Below are 19,851 nucleotides of genomic sequence, written 5' to 3' on the forward strand. Positions count from 1 at the left end.
AGGACGGCTTGCATTCCTTTGTCAATTCTCGAAGAGCCCCCTGTCAAGCAAACCAAGATCTTCCCATTCACTTTAGAACGATCCAAAGTTTTCGGCTTGCAGAGCATGGCGTCGTCGGCAGAGGCGGTCGTTGCTTTCGCCTGAGCTCCAGTTATCAATGGGTATAGCTTTCTCCCTGCTAATGGTCTCGAAAGGCTCGACCCCTAATCACCAGGAACAAATTTTATGTTCAACCAAACGAGGACAAATATGATACATAGGTTAAGCAGTAATGGAAGGGATATTTGCTTATAAAAATAAAATATAATATATATGTGAAATTATAATTCATGACTAAATATTCTTAAACAAACCCAAAAGCGTTGCCCGTTTCCAAGCTCAATGGGGGCTTGAAATTCACGGTCCAAAGTGCTAGCCCCAACCGTCAAAATCCACGGAGCAATATTAGTAGCAGTCGCCATGCTCGGGCCAGAGTTGCCGGCAGAGCACACCACAGGGATTCCTTTCTTCAGTGCATGAAAGGAAGCAATGGCGATGGTATCATCATAGTATTCGGCTGGTGGACTGCCGATGGAAAGCGAAAGGACATCGACGCCGTCGTAGATGGCTTGATCAATTCCGTCAAAAATGTCGGCGTCGTAGCAACCGCCACTGTTGTGGAACGGCCAGCATACCTTATAGGCAGCGACGCGGGCCTTGGGAGAGCCGCCCTTGGCAGTTCCGATACCGGACCCAAATACGCTGACGCCAGAGACATAGTTTCCGCCGGCTGTCGATAGCGTGTGGGATCCATGACCTACGTAATCGCGCGTGGAGTTGACGATCAATGGGAGTTCATCTGTTAAATTTTGGGATTTCAAGTACGCGATTACCCCCTGATTGAAATACTTTGCTCCGATTAATTTCCTAGTGTCAATCATAATTAATGTTGTTAATCACCTTTAATCTGAATTAAAAATAATAATAAAATATCAAATTATGATTAACAATGACACCTGTTACAAGGCACTGCATCAGGAGTTTTATCCGTGCAACCTCCTTTCCATCTCGATGGCACACCTCCTACTATGCCCTGTTCTCCAAAACTCTTGGACTCGGGCCATACACCTTTTTTTTTTTTTAACAAAAAAAATATTTAATTTACCTAACTTTTTAATTTACCCAAATAACCCACATAAAATTCACAATCTTAACTAATCGTTATGATCTAATTTAGGTAAATGGTCAATAACAGGAACAACCAGATGAAAATCCACAATCGAACTCAACCTTTATGATCTAAATTAGATATTTCATGTTAATGCGATCGAGTTATATGATGAATAAGTAAAAGATAATATATATTTACCGGTGTCGAGATTGGCAATAATAACATCTTTTCCAAATCTAGCCTTCCTCCAAGGAGAAAAAGGGAGAATAAAACCATTCTTCTCCAAATGCATGAACTCCCATGAATGAGTTGTGTGCAACTCTTTGGCTTTGTTTGGCAACACTGCTGCTACTTCTGGGTGCTCTGTCTCATAAATTATTATTATTAATTATTATTAATTATTATGTTTATATATTAAAGTTAAAATAGTTTAGTATTTACTTGCAAACTTGGTGGCCTCTTCCTCATCTAGAATGGCTGCAAACCCATTTATATGGTTCTTATACGAGTAAAAAATGGCATCTTTTGCCTTTTCAGAACTGAAAATTTTCAATTTTTATTAATTCAAAATAACATAATGATAGCTATATTTTCAAATATATATAAAAGAAAAAAAAAATCAAACTTCAAACCTCCCCAAGAAGGATCCGAGCAATTTGTGATGGGAATCAACCACTCTTTGAAGATCTATTGTTGATACCTCTAACCCATGTGAGTGAGATCCTAATAACACAATATAGGACTGAAACCCAAAAAAATAAAATTAGGGTTCGTATAATAATACTTTGTAAACTTAAGAATAAACATAAGAAGAACACACTGTAGAATCAAAAAAGGCATTACCTTCTTTACAGCAATGACAGGTGATATTAACCGAAAAAACCAGAATAAAATAAGGATGAAATTAGTAAAGTTCATCTCTCTATTTTTCACTCCCTATAAACTTAATTGTCCCTCTCTATAAGTTACCTAATTGTCACTGCTTCCGTTTATAAAAAAATGTCACTGCTTCCGTTTATAAAAAAATGTCACTGCTTCCGTTTATAAAAAAATGTCAGCTTCCGTTTATAAAAAAATGTCACTGCTTCCGTTTATAAAAAAATGTCACTGCTTCCGTTTATAAAAAAATGTCACTGCTTCCATTTATAAAAAAATTTATCACTAAATTTATCACTGCTTCGGTTTATAAAATTTTTTGCCATTGCTCCTATTTATAAAGAAAGGTTTTTGTTATATAGGGAGAAAAATTTGGGATATCATCCCAACTTATTTTCTAATTTTAAATATTAAATAGATATGGGATTTGTCCTCCTTTTTCAAAAATAGAAAAAGAAAATTGACTGAATTTTAAATCTCATTTTAAATATTAGTTTTGAATTTTTTTCAATTATTATTTACTACATTTTAACATTTTAGGAGTATTTTCACTGTTTTTTTTATAATTATTTTAATTTGATCCGTAATTTATTTCAAAAATATTAAAATAAATGTTAGTGTACAAATGAGATAAATGCTCCGTCTTAGAAAATATTTTATTTGTAAATTAAATGACTACCTATTTTAAATATTTAAATAAAAATTATGAGAAAATAAATATAATTTCTAAAAAACCAAAAATAAAATTGGAATGCTGCTCTAATACCAAATTAGAAACCACAAACCTATATTGTCCATTTTGAGCATGAGCTCTGGTCACTTTATTTTAGTTTTCCCCAAAATATGGAGATAGTGTTATTTATCTATAAACTCATGATCCTCCTCTTAATTAGCCCTTTTGAGGTTGGTCGGCGAACAAAAATGTTGTATTTTCAGGTACATCCATATGGATTGGATTAGTTTTTCTGGTGGGTATCCTTAATTCTCTTTATCTCTCGAACTCTTAGTTCTTGATACAAAAATGAAACGACCCTAATTCTTTCGAAGAAAGATGGTTCTTGGCATATGTGTATTGATTATAGGGCTATAAACAACATAACTATAAAGTATAGGCATCCAATTCGTAAATAAGATGATATGCTTGATGAATTGCATGGATGTAGTCTTTTTACTAAGATTGATTTAAAATCGGGTTATCATCAAATTCGCATGCATATTGGGGATGAGTGGAAAACAACTTTTAAAACCAAGTATGGTCTTTATGAATGGTTGGTTATGCCTTTTGGATTAACTAATGTACCTAGTACATTCATGAGACTAATGAACCATGTCTTACGAGAATACTTAGGTAAGTTTGTGGTTGTTTATTTTGATGACATCCTTGTTTACTCTAAATCTTTAGATGATCATATTACCCATGTATGTAATGTTTTGACTACTTTAAGAAACAAATGTTTGTNTTGTATGTAAATTTAAAGAAATGTAGCTTTTGCATGGAAAAAGTTAACTTTCTTGGGTTTGTAGTTTCATTTAATGGTGTTGAGGTTGATGAGGAGAAAGTGAAAACTATAAAAGATTGGCCTACACCTAAAAGTGTAAGTGAGGTAAGAAGTTTTCATGCTCTTGCAAGTTTCTACCCTAGGTTCATTAAGAATTTTAGTACAATTGCTTCACCCTTGAATGAACTTGTTAAGAAAAATGTATCATTTATATGGGAAAAAGATCAAGAACTTGCTTTGAATAATTTGAAAGAAAAATTGAGTTCTGCTCCCTTGCTTGCATTACCTAATTTTGAGTTGTGATACTAGTGGAGTAGGAATAGGTGCTGTATTAATGCAAAATCAAAGACCTTTAATGTTCTTTAGTGAAAAGTTGACTTGTGCATCTTTGAGGTATCCAACTTATGACAAAGAGCTTTATGTTTTGGTTCGTGCATTGCAAGTCTGCCAACATTATCTTTGGCCTAACGAGTTCGTTATTTATACGGATCATGAAAGTTTAAAGCATTTGAGAGCACAAAATAAACTTAACAGACTACATGCTATGTGGTTAGAATTTATTGAAACATTGTTGCAGATGTTTTATCACGAAGGTATGTCCTCCTCACTACTTTGAATGCTAAGTTTTTGGGGTTTTGAACACATAACGAATTTGTATCAACATGACATGTTTTTTGCTCCTTTTGTTGAATCTTGTGAAAAAGGACTCATTGTGGATAATTAATTGTTGTTAGATGAATTTTTGTTCCGAAAAGGCAAACTTTACATACCATCTTGTTCCATACGTGAGCTACTTGTGAGGGAAGCTCATGGAGGTGGTTTAATGGCACACCATAATCTAATAATAATAATAATAATATGTATATTTGTACTTATTTGTTGTTGTGTTGATGTTTAATAATAATAATAATAATAATTAGAAATCTGTAAATAAGGAAATTAAAAAAAAAAAATGAATCGCTGTAATGGAGGAAAAAGGGGAACGGAACGCGTGGGCTGGAGGTGTAGGAGTGTTGGATGATTTTTGAGTTAGTGGTGGAAGCAAGATGGGGAGTCAGTTTGGATTTAAAAACGAAGAACAGGGGAGAAGGGGAACACCAAAAAGAGTAGAAATATTGGGGATTTCAGATTTGGCGTGGTTTAGCTTGATTACACTCGGTTACTACTCAGAAATAAGAAGATGGAGGTTGTTGCCGAGAAGTTCTTTAAGGACAAAGGGCAATTTCGAGCTGAATCAAACGTTTATATGAAGGTAACGCAAAGCCCATATTATCGAACCTTTAAAACTTGATATCTTGGTGTATGTTGAGCAATAGGTAATGAAATAGGGCTTGTTAGAATCGTAATAAGGAGATCTATAAAGTTATAGAAGAAGTCGGGACGAAATACGGGCTGTAGGGTTGGAGCATGGCCTCAGGACTTAATTGGAATTAATATAGAAGTGGGAAAATTGCAGGAAATTGCAAGGAAGAAAGGGTGCGTGAATTCTGTTGACAGAGAGAGTGGGAGTGCGTGCGTCATTGTTTTGGCTCCCGATTTGTCCCGTTCAACTCGTTTTGACCTGTTCTATCAAGATTGGTCTATACTTATCTTGAAAATTGTGAAATATAGGTCTAATAGGAAGGAATTGGGTTGAAATACCTTATTAAACGTACATCCAAGGGAAAAAGGGATTCGAAACCAAGTAAGTAGCATATCGTTCTTTAAACTAGTTCTTAACTTGTTTTACAACTTGTGAGTATGTTGTTTATATGATTAAGAGCTTATGTTAATATGAGCTTTGATGATATTTAATGTCTATTGTATATTGTGACTACTTGCTTGTGATGTAAGCATGTTATGAATGATTACAAGAATGTTTTGTGTCAAACATCATAAATGTATGAAAACGTGCATTAGACGTGAGTATGCTATGCATGTTAATGGAAAGGTTATGACTCTAGGATATGCTTATTGGTTGTTGAGCCATGACTTATTTATATGAGTATTGTAAGTCTACTAATTCCCGCGGAGTTCTTGACCAACGCGCTGAGTGCTAAGTTAGAGAGAATGAGTACTCCTGATCGTTGGTATCTGATATGAACAAGCTGCCAGAGAAATTAGTAGACGAGTCGTATTTGACCGAGAGCGAGTCTTACATACAAGTCCGAAAATTCTAGATAAGCATATAGAGAGAGAGTCAGTAACCTAAGCTCGAGGTAGCTGAGATACCTCCTTAATGAACAGGTGGCCCTAGTAAGAGAAACTATGAGTCAATGGCGAATAAAACTTTAAAACACTTGTAAAGATTAGTTATAACTCATGAAAGATAAGTTAGCTACTTACTAGGTAATTTAATTACTCATCAAAATTATTATAACTTTCCTTTCCAAATTTAGATGATGCAGGCCAACCGAGGACGAGGCCAGCGGGCTAGGCACCATTGGGAATCCATGTCTGGGTCTGTTTATGTAGTTACGCTTTTCGTTGTTTAAAAGTTATGTTGGTTGTTTAATGTTTTAAATAATACTAGTTTTAAATGTTTTACTCTAGGTTTATAGAAATGTTTCTAAATTTATGGTTGGTTGTCAGATTTTGTTATTGGTGTCGATGGTAACTCCTGTAAGTCGGGTTGTCGATATGCGGGTGTTACAAGTTGGTATCAGAGCCTAAGTTATAGGTTTTGTAGACAGTCTAGAATAGACAGTATGAATCTCTTTAGTCCAGCTCAGCGGTATCTCACCTCGGTCTGGTAAGTGATGCATGACTAAATTGTAAGAAAGAATAGTATGCAAATTTAAAAGAATTGATTATGACTACTTAATTATGTGAGTGATAGATATGGGAGTATTTAAGAGTTTAGACCCTGGTACGTCCAATGTGGACCCAGGGAATGAGGAGCAGCATGTAGAAGGAACTGCTCCAGCAGAGGCGGTTCTGGAGCCTGTTGCTCTGTCTAGCATTAGAGATCAACCGACGGTTGTGATTACTTTGGAGACATTGCAATCATTGATTGAGAGTCGAGTAGATCAAGCGGTGCAGAGCTGAGTGGATCAAGCGGTACAGGCAGCCCTTGTTGGTCTTGGAAGCCAGGCGGCTCCGACAACACCTATATCTAGCCAGGCGGCTCCAATGTCTAAAGCACCAGCCGTAGGTGTTCAGACAGCAATACCTCCAACAAGTTCGACAAAGCTACCTGGTACAACAATGGTGACAGAGGCACCACCGCAGGTAGTAACTTATGGGCGACGATGTATGACGGAGGAAAGTGAGTATATACGAGATTTTATGAAACTTACCCCGCCAACTTTTGGAAGAAAGGGGACTGATCCTAAGGCGGTTGAATGGTGGTTAGAATGTATTGAAACAAAGTTTACATTCTACAACTGCCTAGAGAATCATAAGGTGCTGTGTGCTACGTATTTGTTCGAGGGACCAACCCAATTTTGGTGGAAATCGAAGAAGCCGAAGATGGATGCTGGTGGAGCCCCAATCTCCTGGGCAGCGTTCAAACATAAATTTTGTGAGAAATATTATCCTACTCTAGCGAGATTGCGAAACTGAAAGGCATTTATGCAATTGATATAGGGTGATATGTTAGTAGAGGAGTATGAGGTGGAATTCACTCGATTATCTAGACGATGGTATTAATATAACACATGCGAAAGCAATGTGGATCTTAGACACTCTTAGAACATCAATTATAGTAAATAACTAGCATGTTCATAAGTATTAAAAATCAAGGTGTTTGAGTACTAACCTTTTGTAGTTCAAATTTTTTTTTTCCTCACGAACCGGTTTCGAACCACCACTGATGTCTTCTCCACTATTCTCCGATCTTAGAGCGGGATTGTAGAATCCGGTGAGTGACTAAACTTAGGAGGGATTTAGTATATATGAAGAGAGAGTTTGTGAGAGTTTTTCTCGGTTTTCCATGGGAGAAGTTCCATGTAACTTGATCACTCTATTTATAGAGTCATATTTGCATGTTCATTCAAATTTGAGATCACCAAATTTTGACCATCAAAATTTCACTCAAATGTTTGAGATGATGTGTCAAGCATGCAAGTTTGAGTGAACCAAATTTTGACACTCAAAATTTCATTCAAATTTGTGTGGTTTATTTGAGAAGCATGCAAGTTTGGTTAAACCAAATTTTGACACCTTAAAATTCCACTAACTCAAACATGGAGGATTTTTCGATGAAGTGAAGTCAACATTTTGACTTTCTTTATTTTAATTCAACAATTAATTTGAATAATTAATTTCAAATTAAAGTAATATTAAATGATTAATTAAACTATTTAATTAATATTTAATATTAATTCAAATGTCAATCCCAATCCATTCGGACACATATTTAATTAAAATATTTCAATCTTATTTAAATATCTTTGATTCTCTCTTTTTGTTTAATTCGTAAATAAAACAAAAATGCGGTTAAATATATCGTCTATATGTAGCGCATATTCCCTAATTTGAATTCGAACACTTCGAACTCACTCGTCTCACTGTTCTATGGTATAGTCCGATATGAACTAGTAGAGGAACCTAATGGACCTATAGATCATGGGCTCCAACGATCAAAGATTAACTGGTTAAACTCATTAACCTTGTTAACCAACATTCGTTAACTACTAGGACACTCCACTATAGCCTAGTAGTTGCACTCCCCTCACTATAGATATGTTTCTGTCCATTTGATATAACCATGATTAGTAAGTCGATCCTTCACAGGTTGTTTGTAACTAGAGCTGAGTCAATTTACCATTTTACCCCTAAAGTTACTTCTTGTTCCTTAAGCCACTGATCCTTTAATGAACAATTGATTTTTCGTCCAACCACCAAATCAAATCTCTCTCGGGCCAATGAGAGGGTTTTAAGACCTAGAGTCAGTACTTAAGGGAACAACCTCTTTACTATCCCTAAAAGCGGGTAGGAGTGAATTCTATCTTGCACCCTATGTCCCCAGCTATTCACTTAGTCTTACCCTTGAAATGAGAGGCTTATTGAGTCGGCGAACTCGGGTCACTCTCACCCATGCAAATCTAAGGATAATTCTGAATAAACAGAAGTTCATAGTTAGCTCAGAATTAAGATCGAGTTACCTAGTTCATTGCATAGGACGCCCCCACTCACATGTCTCCACGTGTACAATTTAGTGATCACATTGTTTATATCATATACAAAAGTGGGTCGCATCCATAGTGTTCCCAGAATAAGGTACTCATCCTTATCCGTGTACTATAGATCATTTTGACTATATACTTGAACTTGATCCACTCTTATGTCTCTACATATAGTTCAAGTAATCATACTATAACAAGAGTATTCTTAGTTTATTGGATTTAGATTAATGATCGTAAAATTCATTTTATTCAATAACAATCTTTACTGAATAACCATCAATAATAACTTTATTGAAAATAGAATAGGTTTTTATTTACAAACTATGAGTTTTAGGACATAAAACCCAACACTAGATTCGTTCCTCTTATGGTTGCTACTGAGGAAGAGAAGACGGATATTTTTATCCAGGATTTGATGTAAGAGATACAGGGATCCGTGTCTACCTATGCTTCTCAAGATTTCGTTTCTGCTTATAATGTCGTTGTGAAGTTAGATGCTACCACCCCGACGAATAATCAGGGTTCCAGCAGTCAGGTACGACCAAGCGATAAATGAACGTTTACTCAAATATCCTCGGGTTCGCAACAACAGGCAGTACCACGACGAGTAGATCATCGGCCTTCCTCAGGTGATGGGAAGGCAGTTTGCAGCAAGTGCGGGTGGACTCATGCGGGATCTTGTAGCGCTGCAGATAAGACATGTTGTATTTGTTGTAAGACTGGTCATCTCTTCAGAGTGTGTCGTAATGCAAAGAATCCTAATGTGGTACACACGAGCAGCCCGCTCCAGAAGGAGGAGGAGGAGGTCAGTCGAGTGTTGGGGGACCGCCTCAGGCTCGAGGTAAAGCCTTTGCCACGACGAGCAAGGTAGCGGAGGATGCCAGCACGGTTTTACCAATTTATGGCTACTTTGCTTATACTGTGTTTGATTTTGGCTCGACGCATTCTTTTATATCATTATCGTTTGTTCGTCAAGCACGACATTAAGTAGACCCTTTAGGTTATGAGGTTCTGGTCTCTACACCTTCAGGAGTCATATTGATGACTCGTGAAAAGGTGAAACTGGATAAGGTAGAAGTATCTGGCCAACCATTAGACGTGCTGTTAATGGTGCTAGATATGTATGATTATGGCATTATTTTGGGCATGGATTGGCTATCTGCTCATCATGTCAGTATCAACTGTTATAAGAAGGAGATAGTTTTTCACCCCCCAATGGGAAAGAGCTTCTGGTTTTAAGGTACGAAGCGGGGAAGTGTTCCCAAGACGATAACTGCTTTAAAGGCTAGGAAGTTGATTAGTCACGGTGCTGTGGCATTCCTGGCTAGTGTGGTAGAAGTGAGATGAGTTGATACAGATGTATCAGCTGTACCTGTGGTGAATGAGTTCCTGGATGTCTTCCCTGATGCCTGGCTTGCCACGAGATCGGGAAGTCAACTTTGGCATTGAACTTGAACCAGGGACGACACCTATCTCTAAAGCTCCTTATAGGATGGCCCTCCCAGAATTGAAAGGGTTGAAATTGCAACTGTAGGAGTTGTTGAACCAGGGATTCATACGACCTAGTGTGTCACCGTGGGGAGCTCCAATGTTGTTTGTGAAGAAGAAGCACGGTACACTCCATCTTTGCATTGAGTATAGGGAGCTGAATAAGGTGACCATTAAAAATAAGTATCCCTTGCCGCGAATTGAGGACTTGTTTGACCAGCTTCAAGGTGCAGCAGTATTTTCGATGATTGATCTTCGTTTTGGCTATCACCAGATAAGAGTCAAGGAAGAGGACATACCGAAGACGACTTTTTATACCCGTTATGGGCACTATGAGTTTGTTGTAATGCCCTTGTGGTATTTATGGAGCTGATGAGTCGGGTATTCCAGGATTTTCTGGATTCTTTTGTCATTGTGTTCATTGATGATATCTTGGTTTATTCCAAGACAAATGATGAACATGCAGAACATTTGAGAAAGGTTTTGTTGGTTCTACGTTAACAAAGATAATATGCCAAATTCTCGAAATATGAGTTTTGGCTTTAGAAAGTAGTATTCCTTGGTCATGTGGTATCCAAGGATGGTATAGCCGTTGATCCAGCATAGGTGGAGGCAGTTATAGGTTGGGCTCGACCAACTACAGTTACTGAGGTGAGAAGTTTCTTAGGTTTAGCAGGATACTACAGGCGATTTATTAAGGACTTCGCAAAGATTGTAGCGCCACTGACTCAATTAACTCGTAAAGGAAAGAAATTTGAGTGGAGTCGAGCTTGTGAAAGAAGTTTTCACGAACTCAAGGAAAAACTAGCGTCAGCCCCAATACTTACTGTACCCGACGGTACTGAGAATCTAGTAACTTATAATGATACCTCTAAGAATGGGTTGAGTTCCGTACTTATGCAGAACGGGAGAGTTAGCTGCTGTGGTGTTTGCTCTGAAAATATGGAGACATTATCGGTATGGTGAGAAGATACAAATATATACAGATCATAAGAGTCTCAAATATCTATTCACCTAGAAAGAGCTTAACATGCGGCAGTGTCGATGGTTGGAGTTAGTGAAAGATTATGATATGGAGATTCCACGTCACCTTGATAAAGCTAATGTGGTAGCTTATGCCTTGAGTCGTAAGACAGCTCACTCATCTGCAATATTGACGACACAACCCAACATTTAGATGGAGTTTGAACGAGCTCAGATAGCTGTGTTGGTCAGGGAAGCGACAACTTAGCTAACTCTTATGATTATCTGCCTGACGTTGCAGCAACAAATTACTCACGGTCAGCAGAGCTGCCCTTATTTTGCAAAAGTCGTGAAGCAACTTGAGACTGAACGAATCAAGGATTTCTTAATGACAGGCGATGGATGTTTAAAGTGAGTGAATCGAACTTGTGTGCCAAACGATGTGGAGATCAAGAGGAAGATCTTATCTGAGGCACATGAGTCTCCCTATACCGTACATCTAGGTGCCAAAAAGATGTATCAGGATTTGAAAACATTCTTTTGGTGGCCTGGGATGAAGAAAGATGTTGCTGAATATGCGAGTAGGTGTTTAACTTGTCAACAAGTTAAGGCACCTAGACAGAAACCTGCTGGATTATTGCAACCTCAAAATGTGTCCAGTGAAAGTGGGAAGAGGTGACCATGGATTTCATTACAGAACTACCTAGAACCCAGTCAGGGCTTACAATGATATGGGTTGTTGTGGTTAGATTAACTAAGACAACTCATTTTATAACAGGGAACTTTTCGTATTCAGTTGACAAGTGAGCACAATTGTATTTAAAGGAGATTATAAGGTTGCATGGTGTACTAGTTTCTATTGTGTCAGATAGGGATGCACGGTTTACTTCTCGATTCTGGAAGAGTCTTCAAGAAGCCCTTGGTACATAACTGAAATTTAGTACAACGTTCCATCCTCAGACAGATGGACAAACAGAGAGATTAAATCAGTTTCTCGAGGATATGTTGTGTGCATGTGTACTTGATTTTGCTATCAGTTGGGACACCTACCTATATTTGGTGGAATTTGCCTATAACAATAGTTATCAAGCAACCATTCAGATGGCTTCTTTTGAGACACTTTATGGACGGAGGTGTCGAACTCCAATTTATTGAGAGGAAGTAGGTAGTAAACAGCTGTTAGGACCAGATTTGCTACGGACGACTAATGAGGCGATACAGAAGATTAGGAAGAGAATTGTGACGCCCAAAGTCGTCAGAAGAGTTATGCTGATGTTAGGAGAAAGGACCTAGAGTTCGAGGTGGGGGACCATGTTTTCTTGAAGGTTGCACCAGTTCGTGGTGTTTTGCAATTTGGTAAGAAGGGAAAGCTTAGCCCGCGTTTTATTGGATCTTTCGAGATCCTCGAAAGAATTGGCCCAATAGCCTACAAGTTGGCTTTACCACCAACGTTGGATACTATACATAACATTTTTCACGTTTCGATGCTGAGGAAGTATGTTGTAGATCCTATGCATATTCTTCGTTATGAAGACTTGGAGTTAAAGGAGGACTTAAGCTATGAAGAACGACCTGTTAAAATTTTGGCGCGAGAAGTGAGATCCGAGATATTCCCTTTGTTAAAGTTTTATGGAAGAATTAGCAAGCTAGTGAAGCTACTTGGGAACGAGAAGAGGTGTTTAAACAAGAATATCCACACTTGTTTGTAGAGTTAGAAACTTTCGAGGACGAAAGTTCTTAAAAGGAGGGTAGAATTGTAATAATCTAAAAATAATAATAATAATATGTATATATGTACTTATTTGCTGATGTGTTGATGTTTAAAAATAATAATAATAAATAATAATAATAATAATAATAATAATAAGAAATCTGTAAATAAGGAAATTAAAAAAAAATGAATAACTGTTGTAATGGAGGAAAAAGGGAAGGGAACAGGTGGGCGGGAGGTGTAGGAGTGATGGATGATTTGTGAGTGAGTGGTGGAAGCAAGATGGGGAGTTGGTTTGGATTTAAAAATGAAGAACACGGGAGAAGGGGAACACCAAAAATAGAGTAGAAATATTGGGGATTTCGGATTTGGAATGATTCACCTTGATTACACTCAGTTACTACTCAGGAATAAGAAGAGGGAGGTTGTTGCCAAGAAGTTCTTTAAGGACAAAGGGCAATTTTGAGCTGAATTGAACGTTTATACGAAGGTAATGCAAAACCCATAGTACTGAACTTTTAAAACTTGATATCTTGGTGTATGTTGAGTAATAGGTAATTAAATAGGGCTTGTTAGAATTGCAATAAGGAGATCTATAAAGTTGTAGAAGAAGTCGGGACGAAATACAGGTCGTAGGGTTGGAGTATGGCCTCGGGACTTAACGGTAATTAATGTAAAAGTGGGAAAATTTAGGGAAAAAACAGACATGCTTAACACAAATTACTACTTTTCCAATAACAAACTATACTTTCAGAACACACACTCACACAAACAGAGAGATATAACTCACACCATAGAATGTCTTACTCCTGCGCCCTTCCACTCTTCGTAGACTCCGATGAAAGTTGATATGGTCATCAGAGAATGCATCATGCTTTTGGAGTGGGGCACCTGCGGTATGACGTATCCTCTTTAGAGATATAAATATAAACATATACAAAAATAATTAGGCTCGGTCTCTAGTATCATTCAATATAGAACACGGTCACGTCTCAGGGAAGTGGCGCATGAGTTATATCTAACTTATGAAATCATCCCACGATAGATAATACGTTCATATGATTGAGAGCGATACGTTGACTCTATTAACGCCGTTCTTCAGATAAGGTAGTTGGAACCATGCTTTTAAGCCCGACAACTCTGATGCTGAAGGAGACTTGATCACACATTACATCCTAGAGACCACGATAATAATACCGGGTGAGTTATCCTCTTTAACATTCATGGGATGCGAATTACAAGGACAGTTAGCTGCTTTGTATTCCACTACAACCCTTCCATTGGATGGGGATTAGAATAACACACTCCGGAGAGTTATCAAAAAGCCTAGACGACGTAGAGAACACTTTAGCTGGTTGCGTATCCTCCTCCTTCTATCCTCCTTGGGGAGTGGTGCCTAATCGACTTTTGGAGTGGTGGCTAATCGACTTTTTGAGTGGTGGCTAATCACTTTTTCGAGTGGGAGGGAATTTTTCCAATTTCTGTATAATACGCCGTGCAAATTACCCACATAACTTCAGAGGATTCACTAATCGAATTACAAGGCCTGTTAGCTGCTTTATATTCAACTACTACCCATCCATAGGAAGGGGATTATAATAACTAACTCTGGCGAGTTATCAACCTGCGTTGACGCCGTAGAGAATTCAATTATGAGGATTCACTCCTTAGAACAGGAAAATTCAATTGCCTTAGTTCGTTTAAGGACAGAAGCCTATTACCCACATGCCTTATGAGGATTCACTCCTAGAGTAGGAATGCCTATTACCCCACATGCCTTATGAGGATTAACTCCTTCTTTCACAATGTGTAGAACAGGAAAATTAAATTGCCTTAGTTCGTTTAATGTTAATTTAATATATTTATTGGTTGTTTTAGAACTAAGGCAATTTAATTCGATTAGTGAATCCTCTGAAGTTATGTGGGTAATTTGCACTGCGTATTATACAGAAATTGGAAAAATTCCCTCCCACTCGAAAAAGTGATTAGCCACCACTCAAAAAGTCGATTAGCCACCACTCCAAAAGTCGATTAGGCACCACTCCCCAAGGAGGATAGAAGGAGGAGGATACGCAACCAGCTAAAGTGTTCTCTACGTCGTCTAGGCTGTTTGACAACTCTCCGGAGTGTGTTATTCTAATCCCCATCCAATGGAAGGGATGTAGTGGAATACAAAGCAGCTAACTGTCCTTGTAATTCGCATCCCATGAATGTTAAAGAGGATAACTCACCCGGTATTATTATCGTGGTCTCTAGGATGTAATGTGTGATCAAGTCTCCTTCAGCATCAGAGTAGTCGGGCTTAAAAGCATGGTTCCAACTACCTTATCTGAAGAACGGCGTTAATAGAGTCAACGTATCGCTCTCAATCATATGAACGTATTATCTATCGTGGGATGATTTCATAAGTTAGATATAACTCATGCGCCACTTCTCTGAGACGTGACCGTGTTTCTATATTGAATGATACTAGAGACCGAGCCTAATTATTTTTGTATATGTTTATATTTATATCTCTAAAGAGGATACGTCATACCGCAGGTGCCCCACTCCAAAAGCATGATGCATTCTCCGATGACCATCTCAACTTTAATCGGAGTCTGCGAAGAGTGGAAGGGCGCAGGAGTAAGACATTCTATGGTGTGAGTTATATCTCTCTGTTTGTGTGAGTGTGTGTTCTGAAAGTATAGTTTGTTATTGGAAAAGTACTACTAAACAGTTATTGAATCGCTTATTTCTAAAGATAGAACGAACTGCATACCATGAACCTCATCCAGGTTTAATAATAGTATCATATTACTTCAATGAGCCATACCCTCTTGTTAACGAGATTGCGCTACTTAGTCTTACAACCATGGATCTCTTAAACCAGTTAGCTTACCCTTCCTTATCTGGTTACGGTAAGTTCACAATTTCCTTAACCATGAAGCGCTCTTTCGGGGAGGAGATCACATTTACGCTTAGTCAGGCTATCCCCCTCACTTATATGGATTGTAAGTTAATTCCAAAAAGTGATGTCTATGCTCATATATCTCGATATATTCAGAAATATTCAGAAGTCTACGACGGAGATTATATAGTTCGACTCATGATTCGAGTCTATATGGACAGCAAAAAGAAGGAGGAGGATAGGCCTTCTCCCTCTGAGGAGGAGAGATATAACACACTTTCTTCAATCATTGAAGGAAAATTGAGTGAGATCGAGGAGCCTATTACTGCAAGAAAGATCAAACATGGTACGCATAGTCGCTATCCAACCCATATCACTGCACTTAAACCACGTAGGAGTGAGCTGAAATCATTCATAGTTGCTGATATCAAGACTCTATATCTTGATGACATTCATAAGCCTTATGCAGCTGGTCTAATGAAGGTTTGTCCCGGTGATAAGATAAATAACTGTAGGATTTCTCATTACTTCAGTGAAGACTACTCAATAATCTTGGATTCCTTTGAAGACAGGAGTACAAAAGTACTTTATGACTTTAGTATTAAAGATCAAAAGTCTTGTTCGAAGAGAAAAATCTACTATTTACTTCCACAACTTCTCTAGATTCGATGGAATTCTCTTGCTTAAGCACCTAGCATATCATCACAAGAGCTTGAAGCTTAAACCACTGATGAGGAACAATAGGCTTTACGAGTTAGCTGTCTATTCAGGTAAGAAGATGTTATTCCGCTTCAGAGACTCCTTGAATCTACTCCCTGACAAACTGAGCTCCCTGGCAACAATCTTTGCCCCAATCTTGGCCCTAAAGGCTCTATCTCTATCCCATATGACAAACTGAAAGTGGAGGATCTGATTAATAATAAGAGGGAATTGTTGGATTATATGAATCAGGATATTCGTCTATTGGGTGGAGTAATGCAAAAAGCTCAAGAGATATATTGGGAGGTGTACGAGGTGGACATTGAAAGCAAGATAACCCTTCCCTCACTTGCTCTTAGCATCTTTCGTTTTAAATACTACGATGTATCTAATTTTCCAATCCACATCCCAAACAAGAATGAAGACACCTTCATAAGGCGTGCCTACTACGGAGGTCATGCAGATACATACAAGCCATATGGTGAGGACCTCTACTACTACGATGTGAACTCACTATATCCCTTTGTAATGAAGGAATTTCCAATGCCGGGTGGTGAACCTGTCTGGCATTCTAATCTGGAAAGCAAGGACTTAGATAGCATGTTTGGTTTTATTGAGGCATATGTGGTATGTCCGAAGACTATCAAAAAACCATTTCTTCCCTATCGTGACAAGAATGACACTCTCCTCTTTCCAACCGGAGAATTTGTTGGAGTCTACTATACAGAGGAGTTAAAGTATGCTAGAGGCCTTGGCTACACCATGCTCCCAATTTCGGGCTACCTCTTTAAGAGGATGGAAAGCCCATTCACGAGCTTTGTTAGCTCACTCTTTGAGAGCAGGTTAGAAGCGAGGAAATCCGGTAATGAAGCAATGTCCTATGTTTACAAGATACTAATGAATTCCCTATACGGAAGATTTGGCATTAACCCTAAAAGCACGACAACAGAGATCTGCGATGAATATCGATACAAAAATTTAATCAGGAATAGTGAGTTTATATTCGGCGATATGCTTAGCGAAAATACCTACATCGTTGCCTACCATAGCAATACCGAGAAGGGCGATGATTATCGGAATCCACCGAAGAACTCAGCAGTCCAACTAGCTGCTGCGATAACTGCCTTTGCTAGGATCCATATGTACCCTTATATCTCAAGAGAGGACTGCTACTATACTAACACTGACTCTGTTGTGCTTGGTCACCCACTACCTAATGAAGAGATTTCATCTTCTGTCTTGGGCAAGTTTAAGCTAGAGAACAGAATCATAAAAGGATACTTTTTAGCACCGAAATCCTATTTCTACATTTCAACAGAAGGACAAAATGTACTCAAGTACAAGGGACCAGCGAAAAACATGATCATGCCAGAATGATTTGAGAAACAGTACAAAAACTCATCTCATACAGAACAGGTATCGATAGAATCCAAATTCAGAATTGATTGGCACACTCTGAACATCTTCAAGAAAGACAGCCTGGTCACGCTCGGCCTTAAGCTGGGGCACAAGAGGATATCAGTATATGAAAAAGATGTATCGGTTGATACAGACCCAATTCATATAAATGACTTGTCTTCCCTAGATCACATTGGAAAATCAATTATCCAATTTCTAAGGTCTGAGTTAATACAACTACAAATAGAAAATCTGACTCTAAATGATCAATTAAATCGGAAAGAAAGTGAGATTTCCGAGAGATACAAAGAGACCAAGGATGAGAATGAGAAGATGAAGGGTTATATTCCTCCACCCACATAATCCGTTGGAGTGGGCAACATGAGGTCTGAGTCTTCGTCTTGACCTTCGAGAGACTCTGATCATTGGTGAAATAGCAATGACTGAATCACGCTTTAGGATTGGTGGTTTATAGAAAAGTACTATAATTTGGAGTGGTGGCTAATCGACTTTTGGAGTGGTGGCTAATCGACTTTTTGAGTGGTGGCTAATCGACTTTTGGAGTGGGACAGAATTTCGCCATTTTTGTATTAAAATTACCCACATGGCTTATGAGGATTCACTCCGAAAGCCTATTACCCACATGTCTTATGAGGATTCACTCCTAGAGTAGGAAAGCCTATTACCCACATGGCTTATGAGGATTCACTCCTTCTTTCACAATGTGTACAACAGGAAAATTAAATTGCCTTAGTTCTAAAACAACCAATAAATATATTAAATTAACATTAAACGAACTAAGGGAAAAAACTTCATGAAATGTTATGTCTCCTATATTATATGTATATTGCATGATATGAATGACATGAAATCACGATAAATGCCATGAAATATAACCTCGTTAGAATTATGTATGATATGAGAACCGAAAAATGAGAAATGATATGAAATGAATGATGAATGATACGTGAAATGATGAAAAAGGATATGATATGTACAGAACACTAGCGGGGTTGTATTAAATGATAATGAAAACAGAAAAATGTTGGGACCTCATGCATTATGTGTGCTCATGCATGGGGGATACCCCTATACCATCACGAGGGTACGAATGCGTACATCCATTAGGCAGGCGAAGTATCGTTATGTTTTACATAATGTTGCCGCGACGGTTACTAATTCTAATGGGTATCTAACAAAAGTTAATCTACCAGAGAAGGCTCGCCCAATAAGAAAAGGGGTCCAACAGTGTGCGAACTGTCTGGTGAGCCCATACTCGCACATAGGGCTGTGTGTAGAGTATATGGTACACATTCAAGCTTCCCATTAGAATAGTGCCGTAGGTAGTCGTCATTGCATTCACATGTTCTTAAAATACTCAATTTCAGGTTAAGGTAAGGCATTCCCGACAGCATCGCAACTTGAGACTATGGCACATGCATAAGGTAGTCGTATTTATTTTCTTAGACTTAGACTAGGATAGGATGTTTTTTAATTTAAACGTTTATTTATTTTAGTTATCGTTCAAAACACGTAAATTAAGTATTTTCGCATTCAATGTTTATGATATGCATACAGTAGCAACCTTAAATTAAGTAGAAAATTTCGAGTCGTTACAGAAAGATTCTTGCCCCCCGTCCTTGGAAATGGAAACTCGATCGAAGCTTGGCCGCTCACACACTATATTTTGAATTAGGGACTTGTCTCTTTTTTTTTTTTTTTCTATCACCATCTATCTCTGGGTCAAACTGACCTCTCTTTGATCAAAATACAAATAAGCTCAAAAGGGTTAACATGGTGGTAGTAGAAAAATCACCACCCGCAAAGTCTTAAGACCATGTATGGAGGCTGACGCCTGCCAGTGCTGGAAAGTCAGAGGAGCAGGCGATCAGCCCCAGTGAATGGTGGCCATAATTATAACAGTCCTAAGGTAGCGAAATTCCTTGTCGGGGAAACTCCAACCCACACGAAAGATGTAAAGATCTGGACACTATGCTAGTCCTAGAGAGAGGCTCGTTGAAATAGACAGGTGAAAAGAAATTGTTTGTTTAAACAATGGATTAAACTAA

General features: G+C 38.1%; 1 protein-coding gene and 1 pseudogene across 1 annotated transcript in view; one reads left to right on the forward strand and one right to left on the reverse strand.

The window, feature by feature from the left end:
- The window catches only part of LOC111471621 (subtilisin-like protease SBT5.4), an 11,774-nt gene extending 9,706 nt beyond the window's left edge, over positions 1-2,068 (reverse strand). The window contains exons 1-7 of the mRNA XM_023117323.1: positions 1,994-2,068; positions 1,783-1,892; positions 1,592-1,689; positions 1,349-1,513; positions 996-1,107; positions 354-906; positions 6-203 (exon numbers count right to left, since the gene is read on the reverse strand). Of these exons, the coding sequence (XP_022973091.1) occupies positions 6-203; positions 354-906; positions 996-1,107; positions 1,349-1,513; positions 1,592-1,689; positions 1,783-1,892; positions 1,994-2,068 (1,311 nt within the window). The remainder of the gene's footprint in view (positions 1-5; positions 204-353; positions 907-995; positions 1,108-1,348; positions 1,514-1,591; positions 1,690-1,782; positions 1,893-1,993) is intronic.
- Positions 2,069-15,649: 13,581 nt separating this feature from the next.
- Positions 15,650-18,145, forward strand: LOC111471622 (annotated as a pseudogene).
- The last annotated feature ends 1,706 nt before the right edge of the window (positions 18,146-19,851 follow it).

This window comes from Cucurbita maxima, unplaced genomic scaffold (assembly GCF_002738345.1).
Source record: "Cucurbita maxima cultivar Rimu unplaced genomic scaffold, Cmax_1.0 Cma_Scf00054, whole genome shotgun sequence".
NCBI classification, from domain to species: Eukaryota; Viridiplantae; Streptophyta; class Magnoliopsida; order Cucurbitales; family Cucurbitaceae; genus Cucurbita; species Cucurbita maxima.